The sequence below is a fragment of the Cynocephalus volans genome, chromosome 3, assembly GCF_027409185.1.
Source record: "Cynocephalus volans isolate mCynVol1 chromosome 3, mCynVol1.pri, whole genome shotgun sequence".
NCBI lineage: Eukaryota > Metazoa > Chordata > Mammalia > Dermoptera > Cynocephalidae > Cynocephalus > Cynocephalus volans.
This window is the reverse complement of record NC_084462.1, coordinates 135281471-135302719: the sequence shown is the minus strand read 5'-3', so window position 1 is coordinate 135302719 and position 21249 is coordinate 135281471. Positions and strand designations below refer to the sequence as shown.

The following is a 21249-nucleotide window of genomic DNA, read 5'->3' as shown; positions in this document are numbered from 1 at the left end:
AAGGTACTACATTTATAAATACCAAAGATGTAACAGTTCTTAAATTTTCTAGATTATTCCAATAAAACATTTTAAGTTTTCCTACCACTTAAAGATCTATATTGTCTCTATAACAAAGTTGGGGGTTGGCATGTATGTACCTTAACCATAAAGGAGGAAGCAAACTAATTATACAAATACTAAGGTACTTCAAAAAGATTGTGGGAAAATAGAATTAAAAGATAATACTTTCACTTGAATGCAGTAATACACAGTCAATAAAAAAACGTTGCACTTTCCCAAACTTTATTAAAGAAAAAGCAATGGTGGTAAATCTCTAGAACAGTCAATTTTCTGGAAAATTTTCAATTTTCTTCACTGGAAAATGTGACATTTGCTTTCCAAACATGCCAGAAGTGTACATGGTTCCCAACTGGACTAAGTAGGTGAGATGCTAAAATCCTAAAGTGTGTTCATCTTCCAACTTTCCCCAGTCTGTGGTCTGTCTTTGGATCAGCAATAATTGCCTGAACAGCTACTATGGCTTCATTAATTTTTGTCTGTAGCTCTCTGAGCTCTTCTATATGCAGCAATCGCAGAATTTGAGCAGCTTCATTAAGAACTGCATCTGTTTTGTAAGAAAAGAACACTGCATTAATATATAATTTTTGTATTTAAGACCATTTATTCACTCATTTCCCCATGTCTCTACAAATAGTTTGAATTAAAATCACTTACCTCCGGTGTCAAAACCAAGAATATGTTTGTCTAAAGCAACAGGCAAGCCCTTAAAAAAAAAAATGGACAAAATGAGACTATAGTTAAGAATAACATTCTTTTCTCATCTGAAACTGTGACAAGCAGCCAGGTAATGTTATTTCGCTTCTTTTAGCTGCGATGGCCAAGGGACTAAGAATTTTGGTTAAATCTGCCTTGTGATGAACAAGTTATTTCCTATTACAACCAGTTAGGAAAGAATAGCCTTTAAAGGTATTGGGAAATGCTATAGCCCATCTCATTCTTTGGACCAGGCACATAAAATAATAAATCCCTATTGCAGCAGTGTTTTGTAACTACTGCTAAGGAAGGAGGGTTGGGCGGGGCTGCTACTGTCCTGATTTACTTACTGTAAGCAGCAATGTACAGGGCAAATAGGATAGGACTACTTTTAATATTACTTTCAAGGAAGTTTATTTCTGAGTACATTAATTGGTCTTCCAATTGCACAAATCAACCTGAAATATATACAACTATTTCTTTCAGCCAACATGATCTTTACCAAATTACCTATGTATAATTAACTTTTAACAGTTCATTTGGAAATTACTTTGAAACAGTCTAGGAAGATGAAGAAAAACTAAACCATTTAGCTAACCAGTAAGCACCTACACATAGACATATCACGATGACTATGATGAGATGCCAAACTGTAGAGGCTTCACAATAACTATCAGATAAAAATGAGGACAAGCAAACACTGCCTGTACTTTCAATGTTACAAGCTGTCACCATTTAAATGCTTTAGTCTCTGCTCAATACTTGCCTAATAGCTAATGATGTTATATAAATGAAGAAACCAACTGGTATGTAAGTACAGTGAGCTATATTAAAGAGTAGAGTTGTACTCAGTGGCTTTATGTCAGTCTGGTACCAGGAGCTCCAAGGAACAGCTACACCTGAAAATTACCATATGCCTCAAATACTAGCTAAGAATAGTTAACAACAAGAACACTAAATGGCAAGAACTTCACTACATTATTGTAGGCTGGTATCTTTTGAGATGACACTAAAATTAAAATTTGGAACACTGAAAATAAAACTAAATTTTACTTTGCAAATGAGCAAAGAGATGTGGCTATACCCTTATTTGCAATCCCTTCCAAACCAAAGACATAATTTTGCTGAATGAATGAATGATTATATTATGCCAGAACAATTTACTATCTGTTCTACAGTGTTGTGAAATAAAATGATCTTTAATCCCATTTCTAGTGGCTCAATTCATACATAATTAATAAGCCAATAAGAACCTTTAAATGAAAACTAAGTGTCTTTCAGAAAGAGAGGACTACACCGCCCTGGCATTAGTAACCTTTTAACATGGCTGGGCCTGGCTAAAGGGATCAGAGGACAAAAGACATTGGAGAGTGGGAGCACAAAAAAAGAGAGACCAGAGTCCAGAATGGTGGTTGTGCCCAAGGCATTCACTGCAACATATATGCAGCAGGAGGTGGCATTATCAGACACCTACAGCTGCTGCTAACCCCTGAGGACATTCTTTGCATTGTTTCATGGTCAATGAGACCTTAGGGATATTTGGATTTCTAATATTGTTAATCTAAAAATATCCTAGAAGTATTTTTTTCTATCTTTAAGGAGAAGATAGTCATGGTGTAAAGCATACGCAGCCTACAAAGCAGGACTGAAAGATGTTACTGTTTCAGTAACCTAGACCCTGACCCTTATATTCTAATAAAGCCCCCTACCCCTTTACCTAAGCAGATCAATAAGCTCATGCAGACCTCCACACATGGACCCCTGTCCCCACCCACCCTAAGAGCACAGGCTCTCAAATCAGACTGCCTAAGCTCAAATTCTTATCAACCAGGTGACATTAGGCAAGTTACTTTATCATAATGTTTTATGCCAGGAAATTGAACAAAATGAGAATTTACTTTGAAGAAACAAGAACAAGAATAAGATTTAGATTGAAAAAGAAGAAAATGAATTAGTAAAAAAGAGAAGGTATGTCCTTTGTTTTCCAGCATGAATCAATATAATCCAAGAAATCTCATGAGGGTAAATCCTTTTAAATAAACTAGGCATATGTAGTGGTTTGTAGACTGTGCATGAGGTATTGGTAGCTTTTCCAGGGTATGAAGTGAGATAAACAGGAAGTTCATTTCTCACTCAAAAACAATCCCCAGCAACTGGGTACATTCAATTTGCTTAAGAACTACTGAGATCAACTATCCTTTCTCTGGGCTGTTCTAACATAGAATGGGTATCTTAAACAGATACATGCAAAGTTTAAACTCATGGCACTAAAAGAAGAAATTTTCATTAATAATTAATTTAGAATTAAAAACATACATACCTCTTTTGTTTGATTTGCTTTAGCAACTGCATCCTGTGTCAGGCGCTCCTGAACCAAAATGCGAATTGCCTAAGAAACCCAAAAATATTGTTTTTACCTTTTATAGGCTGTTTAACTTCCTTTCTTCTCTGAGTCTAGAGAATAAGGATGCTCAGTTTGATGAAGTTACAATCACTAGTTGATTAACAAACTCCCCAATAAGTTAAAAACAAAAAACCAACTGCTATTATAATGAAAGTTTTTACACTTTTAATATTTAATAATATGGAATGATATTCACAATAATTAAAAACATTTTTGAATGGGTAATACATGTGCATGGTAAAATAAAACTTAAATACAGAAGGATACATGGTAAAAAGTAGGTTTCCTTTCTAAGCCTGAGCCTAGCCATCCCTCCAGGAGACAATCATTGTTACAGGTTCTTATGTATCCTTACAAAAACTATTAAGTTAAAAGCAGGCTTATGCATGCATGCATACACATTCTGACACAAAGGATAGCATATCATAACACACTGTCTTATACCTTGCTTTTTTCACTTCACTTTAGTAAAATGTTTTCAGACCTTTCAAAGGACACTTTTTTTTTAATCACCAAGCACATGCCTGTAGTACACATGCAAACTTAAAACAAGATTTTTTTAATGGAATTTTAATTAGGGGGATGGCACTTACAACTCAAAAGTAAGGGTGAAAACTTGAAAATTTATTATTTTTAATAAAAACCAAATGTTATATTTGAAAAAGATAATGAAAACAATCTTTTGACTGCAAATACAATAAACAGACTGGTTGCCAAACAGTTAATATATTAATTCTTATACATGGCAAACCTACTAAGATGTTTTCCATATTATCATGTATTGTTTGAATGTCTCAAAATAACTGAAAGGGGACAAACATGCAGCTAGGACTAGAATTTTATGAAGCTTTTTGTTACAGCTTATTTATACGTTTTCCCATTGGGTTTTCAAAGTCTAACAAAAGCACTCCAAATATGCTATGCATTGTCTGTTTCTCCTGTCATTTAGTTTATGATTAAAGCTGACGTAACCACTGTCCAACTGTTTCAAGGCAATTTACATAATCGTCTGAGTGAAGAACAAGCCTTTGAAACAGCTATATTTCACTAAAAACAAGTATTTGTCATTCAGCATCCAATCTGGGTTGACAAAAATCCAAGTTAATACTCAGATTCAGTGCAGGAAATTTTAATAATCTATAGAATAGTCTTTCCCTTGCTAAATTGCCACTTAATGCATAAAATTAAACTCTAAAACACAGGATAAATTATGGTTTAATCTCTTTTGGATAGAGTGAAACAATTATTCAATTTATCAAAGTAGTTTACAGTAATTTAGATGCACAGGTCTAGTCAAAAGCTCTTTAATTTCTTATAAAACCAATAATAATTTCTAAAACAATTTCCAAGTCTAGATTCTTAAGTATAGCTCCCCTGCTCTACCCCACTATACTTCCACAATTACTAGGAATAAATCTTCTGACATACAAGCATATTTTTTCTCTCAGAAATGAGAGAAAAAATTCAGATTATTGAGCTCCCTGAAGTAAAGGTATGAATTGAGTGGCCTATCTAGGATAGGGTACTCCAATGACAGAAACAATTATTTTTCAAAGAGATTTTAGGATATATATTTTTGACCGAATTCTCCCTTACTAATTTGGCATTTTCCACTATCTTAATGAATATAGACCATGAATCTTTAGAAGTACTGATTAAACAGAAGTAGGGTAATGTTGGAAAAAGAATGCACCACAGGGTCAGAGTGCTTAGATTAAATTCCTGGCTATATCACTTTCTGTGTCATCTTGGACATTATATAGCCTCTTTAAGTCTCATTTTCTTCATATACATGTTATTTTTTTTTAACAGGTTATTAGCATCTATCTGTAGGATTGTCAGGAAGACTGAATGAGATCATCTTTGCAAAGGATTTAGCACAATGGAAGGCACAAAAACACTCTTTGATATTAGTTATTATTAGACAATCTAAAATAGATGAAATCATAAAATCTGCAAGTCCCACATTCCTCTACTTTATTTCAGTCATTCAACCATAAACTTAAAAATCAATAGTTAATATTTAGAAAATGAAGAGATTTTTCTACAAGCACGGAGTTTCTGTCAGGAAACAAGAATATGAGGCTGACCTTAAGCATTATCAGGTAATCATCATGACGCTGAATCTGAAGAAGGTTAGCCAAAGCCATTACACCAGCCTTAAAATCAGGATTATTTACTATAAAAGATTAAAAACAAACAAAAACTTATAGCTCTGCAAATACACAATTACAGACATATCTGTGAGATATAAACTTACAAAAACATTTTCAATTTTCTAGTAACAGCAAATTTCCTAATTTTTAAAATTGCTGTTGACAAGAGAAAAAACAAAGCAGTGTAGAGTACCAAAACCCAGGTAAACTGAAGAGATAAATTGTTTTCCTATTAATGTATTTTATTTTTTTAACAATCCAATAAATGACTAACTTAACTCACATTAGGTTTGTCCTATAACTTGTTCTGCAAGGTTCATTCATGTAGCACTTTTAATTAACATTTCTTCCCAAGGATATTAATTTGAATACACAGATCTCTTCAATGGACAGTTTTCCCAAAACCTTTTCTCTGAGCAGCAGCTCTGGAGTGTCCAATAAGCTTATTCATAAATTATAGGTCACAATTAGCCAGTGAAAGCATATTTAACATATCATAATTTAGGTAATTAGAATCTTCATTCTTTTAAAAGGGGAAAGAATTATTAAAACACACCTGAGATATAAAATAATGAAAAATTTTGTCTTTTGTCTCACAGTGTCACTGGACTAAAAAAATTTATACACCCAAGAAGGCAAACAATGTCCCCAATGATTAAATACAAATCAAAACCCCAACTTTCTAAGGGCAAATCAAAGAACAGCATTTAACATTCAGATATTCAACTGCAAGGCAATGGAGAATGAACATCATAATAGACAATAAAAAAACATTATAGAGAGTAAAACATCAACATAAATGTCTACATGAAGCATTCTTAATTTACTAAAATCAAGTAAATCTGGACTTCATTCTAGTAAGTAAAAAACATCTAAGAAACCAAAAATGTTGGTGATCAATTTTATGCATTTAAATACTCACCATCCAAATTGATCAATGGCTCTGCATTTTTAGTTGCATTGTCAGCACTTTTTGCATTATCAGGTACTGAATCCTTGTATTTTTCAGCTATAAAAATAGAAAAATTGGTAGAATGGTAAATTAAGGTAAAATAAACTCAACTTATTGAATTTAACTGTGCCAAACCGATTATAAGTGTAAGAGAATTCATCCAATCATTTTTTGCTACAGAAAATCTAAGACTGTGACTATTAACTTTTGAAAATTTCTATATTCATCATTACACAATGTAATCATTTTTGGTGGCCCTTTACCAATTTCTCACTAACCCCCCTTCCCCCTCCCCCTTTCCCGCCTCTGGTGGGCTCAGTTCTGTTCTCTTTTCAAAGTTCAACAAATGATTGTGATTGTTGTATCTTTTTTATTTTTCAGCTCCTATTTATGAGTGAGGACATATGGTACTTCCCTTCCTGTGCCTGGCTTATTTTACTTAACATAATTTTCTCTAAGTTCATCCATGTTGCTGCAAATAGCAATATTTCATTCCTTTTTATGGCAGAGTAGTATTCCATTGTGTACATATACCACATTTTCATATCCAGCTGTCTGACGATGGACATTTAGGTTGGTTTCAAATCCAAGCTATTGTAAACAGAGCTGCGATAAACATGGGAGTGCAGGTATCCCTTGGACATGATTTCCATTCCTTTAGGTAGCAGTGGGATTGCTGGATGGTATGGCAATTCTATCTGTAGCTGTTTGAGGAAATTCTATACCATTTTCCATAATGGCTGCACCAATTTACAGTCCCACCAACTGCGCTGGAGGGTTCCCCTTTCTCTGCATCCTCACCAGCATTTGTTATCCTCTTTTTCATAATAGCCAGTCTAACTGAAGTGAGATGGTATCTCAATGTGGTTTTGATTTGCATTTCCCTGATGCTGAGTGATGCTGAGCATTTTTCCATGTGTCTGTTGGCCATTTGCATATCTTCCTTTGAGAAATGCCTATTCAGATCCTTTACCCATTTTTTAATCAGGTTATTTGGTTTTTTACTGTTTGTATATTCTGGATATATTCTTGTATATTTTGGATATTAATCCCTTGTCAGCTGCATAGTTTGCAAATGATTTTTCCCACTCTGTAGGTTGCCTTTTCACTCTGTTAACTGTTTCTTTTGCTCTGCAGAAGCTTTTTAGTTCGATATAATCCCACTTGTTTGTTTTTTCTTTTGTTGCCTGTGCTTTTGGGGTCTAATTCATAAAGTCTTTGCCCAGTCCTACTTTCTGAAGTGTTTCCCTTATGTCTTCTTTTAGCAGTTTTATAGTTTTGGGTCTTAAATATAAGTCTTTAATCCATTTTGAGTTGATTTTGGTACATGGCAAGAGGTACAGACCTAGTTTCATTCTTCTACATATGGATGTCCAGTTTTCCCAGCACCACCTATTGAAGGATTGTAGCTTTCTGATTAAGCTAAAATGATTACTGGAATACCTGACATATCTTTTCATTAACATTTCTAAAGGTAATCATTTCAAACATTTAAATTTTAGAAGGGGAAAAGTCTGCTTTTACTGTTTTCCCTGAAACTTGGGATAGAAGATTGTGGGGAGGATAAGTATAGGCTACATAAGATTAAATACAAACTCACTAAAAAGTAGGGATTTTTCCCCCAAAATCTTCTTTTGAATGCTGTATATGAAATCTAAAAACCTTGCTTTCTAAAAAATAAAAACTCCAAATACACCATAATATACAAACCTAAAACTTATTTCATGGAAACTTGAAATTTAGAATTTTAAAGATAGATTATATTACTATTATTTGAAAAATAATAATACTTAAAAAGAATTAATGAATAAAACACTTAATGATACAGAAGTCCCCCCTTATCTGCAAGGGATAAATTCCAAGACCTCCAGTGGATGCCTGAAACCATGGGTAGGTACTGAATCCTATATATTCTTGTGCAGTTTGAGGTGCCTCAGCAAAACTAGCACAAACTTTTTCTTCCTTCACAATTTCTTGGATAGAAGATTCGATCTTACCATAGATCTCTGCAACCTTGGCACATAATTTATTTTATTTCCTTATGTTGAGAACTTTGACCTTTTCACTTAAAGAAAGCACTCAACGGCTTTTCTTAGGTATATCCAAATTGACACCATCATTATTCTTGCACTTTAGGTCTATTATTAAGTAAAATAAGGGTTACTTGAGCACAAGCACTGAGATACCACAGTCACTCTGATAAACGACTGACTGGTTAGTCACTGGACAAAGAAATGATTTACCTCCCAGGCAGGATGAAGCAGGACAGCATGGCACTTCATCACGATATTCAGAACAGTGTACAATTTAAAACTGAGGAATTGTTTACTTTTGAAATTTTCCATTTAATATTTTCAGACTGCAGTTGATTGCAGGTAACCGAAACTGAGGGAAGTGAAAATCACACATAAAGGGGGACTAATGTAATTCCTAAACTTAATGCCCAAAATGGTATCTTAGGCTATAGTGCTTATATGATTTGCTAATGACACAGAAAGGAAAAATAAAAGTGTTAAAAAAAAAAAAGACAGGAGTTAGCTCAAAGGGGCTTCCACTGGCCAAATCTAAAACAATGTAAACATCAACACAGCCATGAGAAAAAGGATTGCAACCCACTGAGTAAAATGAGAATCCACTCTATGCTGATTTAAACAAACAAATAAATTAGAAGAAAAAGCTCCTCCTTAGAGCAGAAAGCCAACAAATAAATGTAGAAGGAATGATGGAATTAGAAAAACACCTTTTAGCAATCATTAAAACAAGGGGGAAAGTTTGAGGAACAAAACCATATTGACATAGTCTCAAAGTATCTCCCTACAAGATATGTGTTTATTACAAAGGTGGAAATAGTAATTTTACAGTGTAGAAACCTTAACCAAGTACAAAATAAATATCAGTGACATGAAGCACAAATAAAGACTGAGGGATTGTTCCAGATTATAGGAAACTAAAGAGATGTAACAACTGAATACAATGCATAATCTAGATTGCTTTGGGGTTTTTGGCCATATAGAACATTATTGGGACAGTTGGTGAAATGTGAATAATACCTATAGATAATAATATTATATCAAAGTTAATTTTCTGATTTTGATCACAGCACTGTGGTTATGTAAGACAATGTCATTTTTAGGACATGCACATTAAAGTATTCAAGAGTAAAGTGAATCATCTGCAACTTACTATCAAATGGTTCAGAAAAATTATGTGTGTATATGTAGAGAGAGAAGAATAAAGCAAATGAAGTAAAATGTTAAATTTGCAGAATGTGGATACATAAAATGTTAAATTTGCAGAATGTGAATATATATATATTGTACTATTCTTGCAATTTTTCTGTAAATCTGAAATATCAAAAAAGTAAAAGAAAAAAAATTTTACTCACCTTAATTGACAAGCTAGCAAAAGCCTTTAAAAAGTGGTAAGGCACAAATAAAAATTCACAATGGTTTCAGCAATTTAAAATAAGTAAGTTAAAGTCAAGAAGGCAGCAACATAATATAAAACCACAAAAGAACATTAGCACCTCCTACTGATAAGGGACAATATTACTACTTCAAACAATTTTCAATAAATAGTCTTTGTTCTTGCAATTCTAAATTATAAGATTAAACAAAATGTTTTCTAGTTTAGAATTTTAATAAATTTTGATCATTTACCTTTCAACTATATGTTTATTTGCTTTTTTCAATACTGAAAAACTTACTATATTTCACATACAAGTTTTTGGGTTTTTTAAATTCATGAATGACCATGATTACTACTGGGAAATAAATGTAATTATAGTCAACTATAGGGATATGTGATCATATGGCACCTACCACTGAAGGCTGAAAATGGAACAAATAGAATAAACAAGGGAAAAACACAAATTAAAATATGACTACAAATTTATTTGGGAATAGCTGAAAAACAGTTGATAAGATGGAGAATAAATCAGCTAACACACAGTTCCTACCAACCCAGAGCAGGATAAACAAAAAGACCTTGTTAAAGGTCCTAAAAACCAATTAACACTACTAAGGCCACAAGACTTATGATTACAACACTTATTTTCTAAAGAAAGAAAAGCACAATATTTTCTTTGTAAACTAAAATTGAAAGTAAAGAAAAAGTATCAAATTAGAACTTTCCTTAAGACTTTTGTTACAGGCATCTGAAATTTAAGTCTGAGACATCAGCAAAAACTAATTGACACTCCAAATTAGTGTATATAATCATTCACACACACAGTCATGTGCCCAATAACGTTTCAGTCACCAACAAACTGCCTATACGATGGTGGTCGGAGCAGTAAGCTATGCCATATAGTTAAGGTGTGTAATAGGCTATATACCATCTAGGTCTGTGTTAGTCACTCTACGATATTCACAGAAGATGAAATCACCTAATGACACATTTCACCGAACGTATTCCCATGACGCTTACATAACTGTACTGCATTCGCCAATTACTGAAGTTGATAAGCACCTGTTGTGTGCAAGAAACTACATCAGGTACTGTGGCAGACAGAATAATAATACCACCATCCCCCACCTCCCCAAAAGATGTCCTTATCTCAATCCCTGGAACCTGTGTATATGTTACCTTACATGGCAAAAGGAACTTGCAAATGTGATTGAATTAAGGACCCCGAGATGGGAAGATTATCCTGGATTACCAGGTGGGCCCAGTGTAAGGACAATCACAGTGTCTTTGTAAAAGGGAAGTGGGAGGGTCAATCAGAGAAAAAGATATGAAATAGAAGCATAGTCATAGGATAGAAGATGCTATACTGCTATTTGAAGATGGAAGAAGGGGTCAGAGTCAGGCAGCTTTTAGAAGGTGGAAAACTCAAAGAAACGATTTTCCCCATAGCCTCCAAAAGGATCCAGTCCTGCTGACAACTGGACTTTAGCCCAGTGAGACAGATGTTGGACGTCTGACTCCAAAATAAGATAATAAATTGTCTTAAATCACTGAATTTGTGGTAATTTGTTATAGCTGCAAGAGGAAACTAACAGAAGTACAATGCAGGAAACAAAGCTGAGTATCAGCTTACAATTTACTGAGCCAAATAAGACATAAAAGTGAAATGAAAAATGACAAAAGACCTAAAAGCTATGAAAGTTCAGAAGGAAATATTTGTTGTTGATGTGGCATTTGAGTTGGATCTTAAAAAGATGGGTAGGATTTAAATGTGTTAAGGTAAAGTGAAATGGCATATTAGCCAAGGGAAAAGTGTGAACAAAGAAATCAAGGGGAGAGAAAACAGGATATGAAACTAGTATTATTCTAGTTTGGCTGGGATGTCAAATACGTGAATACTGGCTGGACACCAGTCATCAAAGGTCTTAAATACCGGGCTAAGGAGCTTGTAGTTCCTTTTGTGAAAAACAGGAAATTAGTGTTTTTCAATATACTCATATAACTGGAGCTGTTCTTTGGAACAAGGAGTAAATAACATTCTAAAACAGATTTACATTTCAGAAAGTTAGCTTGGTGGGTCAGGCAGTTGAGAATAGAGGGTGACATTCATGGGAGACTAGTTTGGAAAATATTACAGTAATCTCAGCAGAAAGTGACAAGAGCCTGAATTAGGGTGATGGCAGTGGGAACAGAGAAGATAAGATACAACAGATACGGGAAAACATAAATGGGGGCAGAATAAGAGGGAAAAGGAGAAGCCAAAGATATCAAAAAGGCTCCAAAAGCAAATGATTAAGAGGACTGGAATGGATAGTACCATAAAAGAGAAAAACAAAATGCACAGGATGAATGTAAGATGAGATGATCAGATCTTGCTCTTAGCTATTGGCAGGGCTTTCAAAATGAAATGGCTTAATGAGAGGAAACACAAGTTTTTATTATAGGAATTAATATGCAAAATCTTCCAATAATAGAAGTATCTTTGATAACATTAAACATCAGTAATAAATGGATTTTGGCCTACAGTATGTCTAATATCAATATACACTAATATATGTTTCAATGTCTTGTAAGATGGCAGGAAACAACACTCCAAAATACCATCAATTCTGGGGCACTACAAACAATTTAACTTGAAAGGCTAAGGTGCAGACTGTGAAATATGGCGATAGGAAACTTAAAATTACTTTGTGAGAAGACAGTCAATTTGCCTTCTCCAGAACACCATTTCCAAATTCTGAATGAAAAATGTAAATATCAGTGAGAGACACTAGAAAGTGCTTTTAACTTCTTGTGATAAAAATGAACCAAGTAAAACAACACAAGTATAAAACAAAGACACAAACTGGTAAGTTCCCTACATTTTCACACTCCCTCTTTCCCATCTTTCCTCTCTCTCTTTTTAAAACATATTCCCCACAAAACATACCATTATCTCCATATTCAAGTCTAACAGCTAAACCAAGAAGCCAGTCAATTGCTTCCTGTCGATCTTGAATCTTGAAAGGACAGTTAACATCTCTGAGATACTGTGAGGGGGGAAAAAAAGCAGCTTCATTATTATCATAAAGTCACAGAACCAACAGAATGGTACACTGAAAGAGACCTTAAGTTAGATTTCTAAGAATTTCTTGTAGCATTCATATTACTACACACTTGATGTGCTATATATGCTAAAAGAAGGAAACATTTAAGTGTATCATCTTAAGAAGAAAATTAAATATTTCCGTCATGCTGTTCTGAAATTTTTACCTTTGCAGATCCCAGGTAGGACACCTGGAATCTAGAACAAATGATCTAGAACAATGTCCTCATTTTATAAATGAGAAAACTGGGGCCTAGAGAGACTGACATTTCCCAGTGGTTATACAATTTAGATCTGGGACTTGAATCTAAATTTTCTGATTCCAGGCTTCAATATACATAGAGCAAGTAAATAAAAAGGAAAACTTAAAAGAGGAGGATATACAAATAAATCAATTATTATCTAAACCTTAACTTTCATATTATGAAAATGCCCACTGAATAGAGTAATCCATGTAACATATGTGTAGGTGTAATCTAGTATTAAACAAACATCAGAAGCTGTATATCCAAATGAATATATCCATCCTTCAAATGAGTCTCTTAGGAGCTTAAAATCTAATTCCAGCAAAAATATTGTTACTTTCTGGGATAACCAACGAGTCATCAGTTTTTAGCCATAACTGATTTTCTAACCAAAAATTTTATACCCTTCCTTAAAAAAAAAAAATCACCTCATTCACAAGATTTGATGATGATACAAAAAGACAATCCACATTCAAAGTATAAATTGTCAATACTAGGGATATTTAAAACATGTAACTCATGATCTAAAAGTAATTCCAAAAGAGAAGTTCCAAATGTGCTTTAAGCAATGACATCCATTCCAAAGAAACCAACTTGAAGCACAATATCCATCTGGGTAAAGTTCAATATATTTAGCTTTAAGTTACCCTATTTTACTGTCATTTCTGAGTGTTTTACATCAGAAAATTTTTTATATTCTTCAAATACCTTTCTACATGTGGAACTTTGTATTATACACATGAATGGGCCATAACATGTCATGTAAATAAAGATAAATCCTAACAATATACTTCAAAGTTTTAAGAAGCCAATCAAAAATTTCAAAAATATATTTTAAGAGCAAAGGAAAATATTCCAGTGGTAGTAGAAAGAGGAAGAGTAGAGGGGGTGGCAATAATAAGCATATAGTACTTGCTATGGGCCAGGCCTTGCTATGGGCCAGGCCTTGCTATGGGCGAGGCACTTCTGTGAACAGGTATATAGGTATATCAGTCATTAACAACAAAGCCATTCCTATAAGGTAGGTGTCATTGTTACCTTTTCATGATATTTTTGAAGGAAAGTAATAAAAGAAATATAGTTGATGAAAATATTTAATGTAAGTGATAGCTTAAAACATGATTTTTATCCCAATTTGAAAACAATTCCTTTTGCTGCAAAAATGTTACTAAAATTAAACCAAGTCAATGGAAAATTTATTCCAGCCACAAAAATATGATATACACACATAACTTTTTTGGACTATTTCTATTGCACACAACAGTGGACATCTGTATACTTTAAACATAGCATAAGCATGACACAGTTTTCAAACATGTCAATAATGAATTAATAATGTTTATATAAGACAGCACTATAAGTGTACCATTAGTACATTTTTGGTCTAATGTAAAAATTCTGATTTTGGCCATTAAATGAAAGAAGTATTTACCATCTTCAGAATACATATCACTATTTACTTAAGAAATTTCACAATGTTTCCAGAAAAAACTATTTCTATCTAATACTGAAAACTTGGTAGGAAGAGATAATATAATTGGCTCTAAAATCAAAAGAAACATGGTAAGAAAAAGCTAAATCCATGAAATCCAGCTTTTCTAACACTGATCATTATTTTTACCTTAAAAGAACAACATGATTTTAAGCTATCTTCATATAAGTTACAGAAAAGCTCTCCGTACTTTTATTTTACTTCCTAATTCATTACCTTTTCAAAGAACTTGGGCCAGTCACTGCTGTGGATGTTTCTTAAATTACCTCTATCTTCAATCTTGTAGTGTCTGATTTTCTGGTCTTCAAGCCAAACAATAAAGTTTCTAAATTCTGTTTCATCTGCAACATAAAATAACATATGAAGCACTAGAAGCACTAGATAAAATACTTCCTTGTCCCCAGATAATTGGACTTTTAGAATTTTCTCAACCCCAAAATACTAAGTTAATTGAGCTTGAGGTGACAGAGCAGAAGCTGAAAGTACAGTCTGGAGCCACAGACTAACAATGATTTGTTCTAATCCTGGGCCTGAATTTAAATTCTGGGTGCAGGATGGTTGTATGAACTTGAGCTAATCACCTACACTTTCTGTGCCTCAGGTTCTTCAGCTACAAAATGGGGGTAATAATAGGACTTACCTCGTAGGATTGGTTATGAAGATTAAATGAAATAAATATGGATAAAAAGTGTCTGGCACATAACTTTGCTATTTAAGTACTAGTTATTAATATTCCAGTTCCTTTGTTGGGGAGAAAGGAGAGACTGGGCAAGGTTACGTTTATAGCAAAGTACATAAAGCAAAACAAATAGTAAAGTGATAAACAATAAAATAAAGTGCAAAAAATTAAATGACAAAAACTCAGAAAAATAGAAGACACGTGATTACTATGGTCATGTACTGCTACTTGCACATTAAGTACATGCACTGTTCCTCCCCATACCCTCTTGAGGTAGGTAATATCAATATTTCACAAGTTCAAGCTTCCATTATGAAGTCTTGAGAATTATACAATGGTCCTAGTATCACAAGTTGTACCTGATGACCACTTTCAAACTTACTAATCTACCACAGGCCATGAACTATAGAAAGGAATAAGTAATTGAGAAATAATGAATAAGTGTTACTTTTTCAAATCTCAATACTGTAAAATTCCAGATACCTGGAATTTGCAATATTTATATTTGCAATTCAACCCTCCTGTTCATTTGCTGTTAACTTTTTTGCACGACTCACACAACATAATTAACAGTATTAACATAATAATACGGGCTTACCCTTCTATTGTCGGTCCTGGATTTCACTATGTACTCTCTTGATCTCACACTGCTACGTGGCTTCTGACTGCCCCCACCCCTACCCCTTAGCTGCTGGCGGGCAGTGAACTAGTCTTCAAGTTACTCAGCACGTTCCTTAGAATCCAGCACTGTGCTAGCCCTTAACAAGTGCTCAAGGTATTGTCCAATTACCCGGGAAACCACAGAATTGAAGGGTACGTGAGAACGACGAATGCTTTCCTTTTTGTGTGCTGAAGAGAGTAGGGGTGTGTGTGTGTTTGAGAGTGTGTGTGTGTGAGTGTGAGAGTGTGTGAGTGTGAGTGTGAGAGAGAGTGTGTGTGTGTGTGAGTGTGTGTGTGCGTGTGTGTGTGCGTGTGTGTGTGGTGTGTGTGTGGTGTGTGGAGGAGGTAGTGTTTGGAGTTAAGCAAGTGCGGAACGTGGTGATGCTGAGGAAGGCGTGAGTGAAGGCGTTCCGAGGCCGGGGGCGCGACCAGAGAGGAGCGGAGGAGAGCGGAGGTGCGCGGCCGCCGGGAGAGGTGCCCGGAGGCCCCCGGGGGAGACAAGGCCGCCGAGGGTCCGGGTGGGTAACCCGGGTGGAGGCGCTAAGTGGGGGACCCGGGGCCGCCACCTCACCTTTGCAGTTGAAGCCGGCAGGGTTGTGGTAGTCGAGAGCCGTCAGCTTGCGTCGGAACATGGTCCCCGCTTCTCGCTCCGGTCCCCCGGGACTCTGCCGGGAGAGGAGAAGCGAGGTAGAGCGGGCGGCGCAAGCACCCGCGACGCGGCAAGAGGACGGGCTGGCGCCGGGACGCTGCGGAATGACGGCGGCCTAGGCCAATCGTAGCTTGAGGTCGGCGGCCGGGGCAAATGCCCACCAATCGCGGCTCCGGCTAAGGGGGCGGGGCCACGTCTGGGCACGTCGACGCTCAAATAAACTTTATTGTCAGCGTCCGAGTACAGCAGACAAAAAGCAACGGGGTAGTCAATGTCCTCTTGTTTTCCTCCCTTTCTTGATACATCATGAAGAGAATAATATGTGTACGCTTTCTGCTATCGGCTATACCTCTCATTGGATCATAGAATTACTGTTCAGTGTTTTAAGTGTATTCATTCATTTATTTATTGCTCCTCCTACAGAATAGATGCTCTTCTAACACTGCTAATTCAAAGACTGAAAAGCAAAGTCCCTGAAGTAAGATGCTTTCAGACTAGCTGCGAGTGATCCACAGGTAAACATACAACAATAATACTGCGTGATAGTTCCAAATATCACCAGCCACTAAGTGAAGTCAGAGACTGGGAGTCATCCTTTACTCCTCCTCACCCTCGGTCACAGCATCCAGTAGGTCACCGATTGCTGCCATTCTTTCTCTCCTATCTCTCAAATCCCTCACCTCCCACCAGTTCCATCCTAGCTCAAATCAGGCCTTCGTCACTTTTGCTTACTCTAATTATTTAATTGATTACTTAGGACTAGTCTTGCCTTTTGCAGTCCTTTCCTCCACATAGCAACGAGTGATTTTCTAAAACAAAAGCCATAACTTTTTCTGCTTAGTATCTTTCAGTGGTTCCCCGTTGCCTTCTGGAAATAATCAAAACTCCTTAGTGTATTTAAGACTCTTCCTGATCCAGTCACTACCTGCTTTTCAGACACTGGAGAGACAACAGTGAGCAAGACAGATCAGGCTCCTACTTTCATGGAGTTTAAAAGACTAATGAGGGAAACAAATGATAAACAGATAAACAAGTATGAACTATGGTTTGAAAATGGTGAGGAGTTCACCATGCAGTCAAAAGGGTAACTTATGTTGAATGAAGAGGATGTAGAAAGGCAAGAAATGAGCAACAACATGGCTCAGAAGGGCTAGAGCTTGTGGGGCTGTAGTGTGGAACAGCATCAAAGCTGAAGAGACTACAGACAAAGGCAGGGGCCTGATCAAGAAAGGTCTTTCATGGCAGGCTAAGGGGAGGTACTGAAGTTCCTGGGGGTATGCCAACTATATATGTTTCATTTCAGTTCAACAGATTTTAATCAAATACTGTGTTAGCATCTGTGGGACCTACAAATGAGTAAGCTATAGTCTATTTTCAGGAATTTTAAGTATAACAAACATAAATGTGTTAATAAATACTTATAATCTAGAGTTAGAAAGTGATAAATGAAATATGAGAAGTACAAAGTGTACCGTAAGGTCAGAATACAGTTTTAAGGGGGCACTGCAAAACCATCTGTATTTTCCAGTTAAGATGCTTACAGAGTGAATCAAGGAAACAAGATCAAAACTGTCTTGCTTCCAACAAAATTTGGTCAAAGATGTAGCTATAATCACATACTGTGGTGCATACTAGTTGTGTAATTAATGAAATACTAGCCAAAAAATAAGAAAAAAATGAACCCATCAAGGAAGAGAAAATGATAAAAAATACATGCAATTGTAGATAATGCATTTCTTTAAAAAGGAGGAAAAGCGGTTCTTACCATTTGTTTTCTGAAATTGACCCTTTAATGCAAAAAATGAAGTTTTTTACTCCTGACCTAGTCTTTCTATTTCAGGGTCCCAAGTTGTCAGCCACTTGAGACTGACCCTAGTCATGAGCCTTGGCTACCCCCTGCAGTGGGGAGGTTGAAGGAAGAGCAGACACAGAATGCTGAAGGGACCCACTGGAATTGAGCAGGGGATAAAGAAAATTTTGGAGAAGAATAACAGATTATAAATATTCAATCTCTTTTTTTTATTTAAAAATCCTTTTGTCTCTTTCCCTCTCTGCATTTGAAGGAGTCCTTTGGCCTATCCTGAAGTGTCCAGCAGGAAGTGAATCTTAGACAATCCCATTTCTGAAGACCAACCCCTCTATGCACTTCAAAAAGGGGAAACCAATTTTTACTATCAAATGACCTGAGCTCCAATCTAATGGTTGATCGGGAGTTTGATAGGTCATTAATCCATCTGTTGATTTATTTCACAAAGTTAAGTATCACTTGCATACCAGGCAGTGTTCTAGGCACTTTGGAGTTATCTGTGAACTTATAGGCAACAATCCATGCCTTAAGGGAGTTTACCATCTGGCCTGGGAAGACAAACAATAAAATTCTAAATAAGTAAATTATTTACTCTTCTTGAAGATGTTAAGTCCTATGGGAAAATCTTAACAAGGAAAGTGGATAAGCAGTAGAAGTGAGGACAGTGTGGGGAGTGGGATATGATGCAGTTCTGTATTAGCCAGGATGGTGAGGTTAGACCTCATTGAGAAGGTGAAATGTAAAAAGAAGGCTCGGAGGAGGTAAAGGAGTTAGCCACATGAATATCTGGGGGAAGAGAGTTCTCAGTGCAAATGCAAGATAAGAATGCTATACACACACATACACACGTTTTACATATATATATAGTGTGTGTGTGTGTGTGTGTGTGTGTGTGTTTGTGTGTGTGTGTATTTTTTTTTTTTTTGGCAACTGGCCAGTGCAGGGATCTGAACCCATGACCCTGGTGTTATAAGGGTATGCTCTAACCAACTAAGCTAATCAAAAGAATAATATTTCATGACACATGAAAACTATATGAAATTCAAATTTCAGTGTCCATAAATAAAGTTGTATTGGAACACAGCCATGCCCTTTTGCTTACTGGCTGCTTTGGTGCTACAAGGGCAGAGTTGAATAGATGCACCAGAGACCATATCACTCACAAACCTAAAATATTTGCAAGGGTGTATATGGTTTCAGAAATGTGGAGATGGCAATTTCAACATTACTACCAGGGCAACATACTGTTAAGTAAGACAACCAATCAGAGGTACAAGTTGTTCTTTGAAGATTATTTTCACAACTTGTAACATTTAAAAAATCTTAGCAGTTTTACTGAATGCCTTTGTTCAAATTATTCTTCAAAAAACAGTGAACAGAAAAAGTTGGTAACATGGATATATACAAAATCCTCTGTAGTGTACAAAAAAATAAGTTTTATATTCTAATGAATGTTATCAACTGAACACCTCATGAAATCTGGGTTTTTTGTAACAAGTTGTATAATACAGAGAGGTCTCTCTCCCTCAGGGAGCCTCCTGGAGAGAGAACACCTCCTTCAACAATTTATGAAGACTTGCTCCCTCCTCCCCCTTGCCTTTTTTTTTAAGGATAAGGCTCTGGAATTTAATGAGTTAGCATTAAAAGAAAAAAGCAGGCCAGAAGAGCCCAATTTTATTGGTAGAAATGGAATAGGAATGACTAGGAATTTACAGTCATAGAAGGAGCATAAAGCATCCATCTTCCACATTTACTGCTGTAGGGGAAAAGCTTGCCTGATGATGAAAACAACACAGAGGAAAATGGAGCTACAAGGCAGAGACTGGCCATTCCCGAAAATATCTGGCAAGGGGCTGGGTCCAACCCTTCAGATATGTGAGCCAATAAATCCCTTTTGGTGCTTGAGGTAGGTTGCGTTGGGGTTTTGTCACTTACAACTGAAATAGTCCTAATGTGAGGACAGATTCCAGAGAGATTTAAAAGAAATGACCCACAGAGTTGATAGGACTCAACATAGGATAAGAAGGAGGTGGATGGCTTAAAGGTGATGCAGAGTGAATCCATGCATAGACAGGAGTGCTGGTAGAAGGCAGCCAGTCTGAGGAGCTGAAGAATAAATTTCAGGACCTGTTGTGTTGGAGGTGATGGTAGACATAGCCCATCATCACTTCTAAGATGTCAGGAATGAATGTGAGTGAGTGGATGAGATTGAATATGTTCACTGAGGAGTCATCAGCATTAAGTTGTAGTTGAAACTATTGCGATGAGCTCGGTGTTAGTCCCTTTCTGTTGCTTATAACGGAATACCTGAAACTGAGTAATTTATAAATAAATGAAATTTATTTCTTACAGTTTCGGAGGCTGGGAAGTCCAAAGTCCAGGGAACATATCTGGTGCGGACCTTCTCCTGGATGAGAACTCTCTACAGGGTCCCATGGTGACCAGGGTATCACATGGTGAGAATGGGTTGAGCAGAAGAGAGCTGACCTACTCACTTACCCCCCTTATAAAGCCATCAGAACCATGCCCATTACTCCATGAAGGGATCAATCTATTTACAAGGGCACAGTCCTCACAATCTAATCAATTCTTAAAGGCCCCACCTTTCAAATACCATAATAGGATTTCCCACCCTCTTAGCACTGTAACAGTGAGGGTCAAGCTCCAATTAGTTTTGGGGGAACATTCAATCCACAGCAAGGTCCCTGAGAAAACAGAAGAAAAGAGGGATGTGACTGCATCTTAGGAAAACCCAGTATTCCTATTCAAGTGGGAGTAGGAGGAAGAGTCATGGAGTATGGAGAAAATGGTTGTAAAAACAAAAATAACAAGGAAAATGTAGTGTCCCAAAAGGCAGAGAGGAGTTTGCAGAGGCAGGGATGGGGGCAGAGCAACAGAGATCAACATTTGGGTGATAGAATTCTGTGGAGGCATCCTCTAAAAATTATAGAGAAGA

General features: G+C 36.1%; 1 protein-coding gene across 1 annotated transcript; it reads right to left on the bottom strand.

Moving 5' to 3' along the window:
• Positions 1 to 268: 268 nt before the first annotated feature.
• Positions 269 to 16572, bottom strand: RTRAF (RNA transcription, translation and transport factor). Its single transcript, XM_063091063.1, has 8 exons — positions 16409 to 16572; positions 14715 to 14839; positions 12606 to 12705; positions 6239 to 6325; positions 5251 to 5339; positions 3077 to 3145; positions 718 to 766; positions 269 to 607 (listed from the first exon to the last, which is right to left on the bottom strand). The coding sequence occupies exons 1-8, from the start codon at positions 16467 to 16469 to the stop codon at positions 453 to 455; spliced, it is 735 nt and encodes a 244-aa protein (XP_062947133.1). The 5' UTR covers positions 16470 to 16572; the 3' UTR covers positions 269 to 452.
• Between the last annotated feature and the right edge of the window lie 4677 nt (positions 16573 to 21249).

Coding starts and splice junctions, on each gene's coding strand:
- RTRAF (XM_063091063.1), bottom strand. CDS start 16,469: ATGTTCCGACGCAAGCTGACGGCTCTCGACTACCACAACCCTGCCGGC. Junction 6,326..12,605: donor ACTTGAATATGGAGATAATG/GTATGTTTTGTG, acceptor CTATTTTTATAG/CTGAAAAATACAAGGATTCA. Junction 3,146..5,250: donor ATTACCTGATAATGCTTAAG/GTCAGCCTCATA, acceptor TGGGTTTCTTAG/GCAATTCGCATTTTGGTTCA.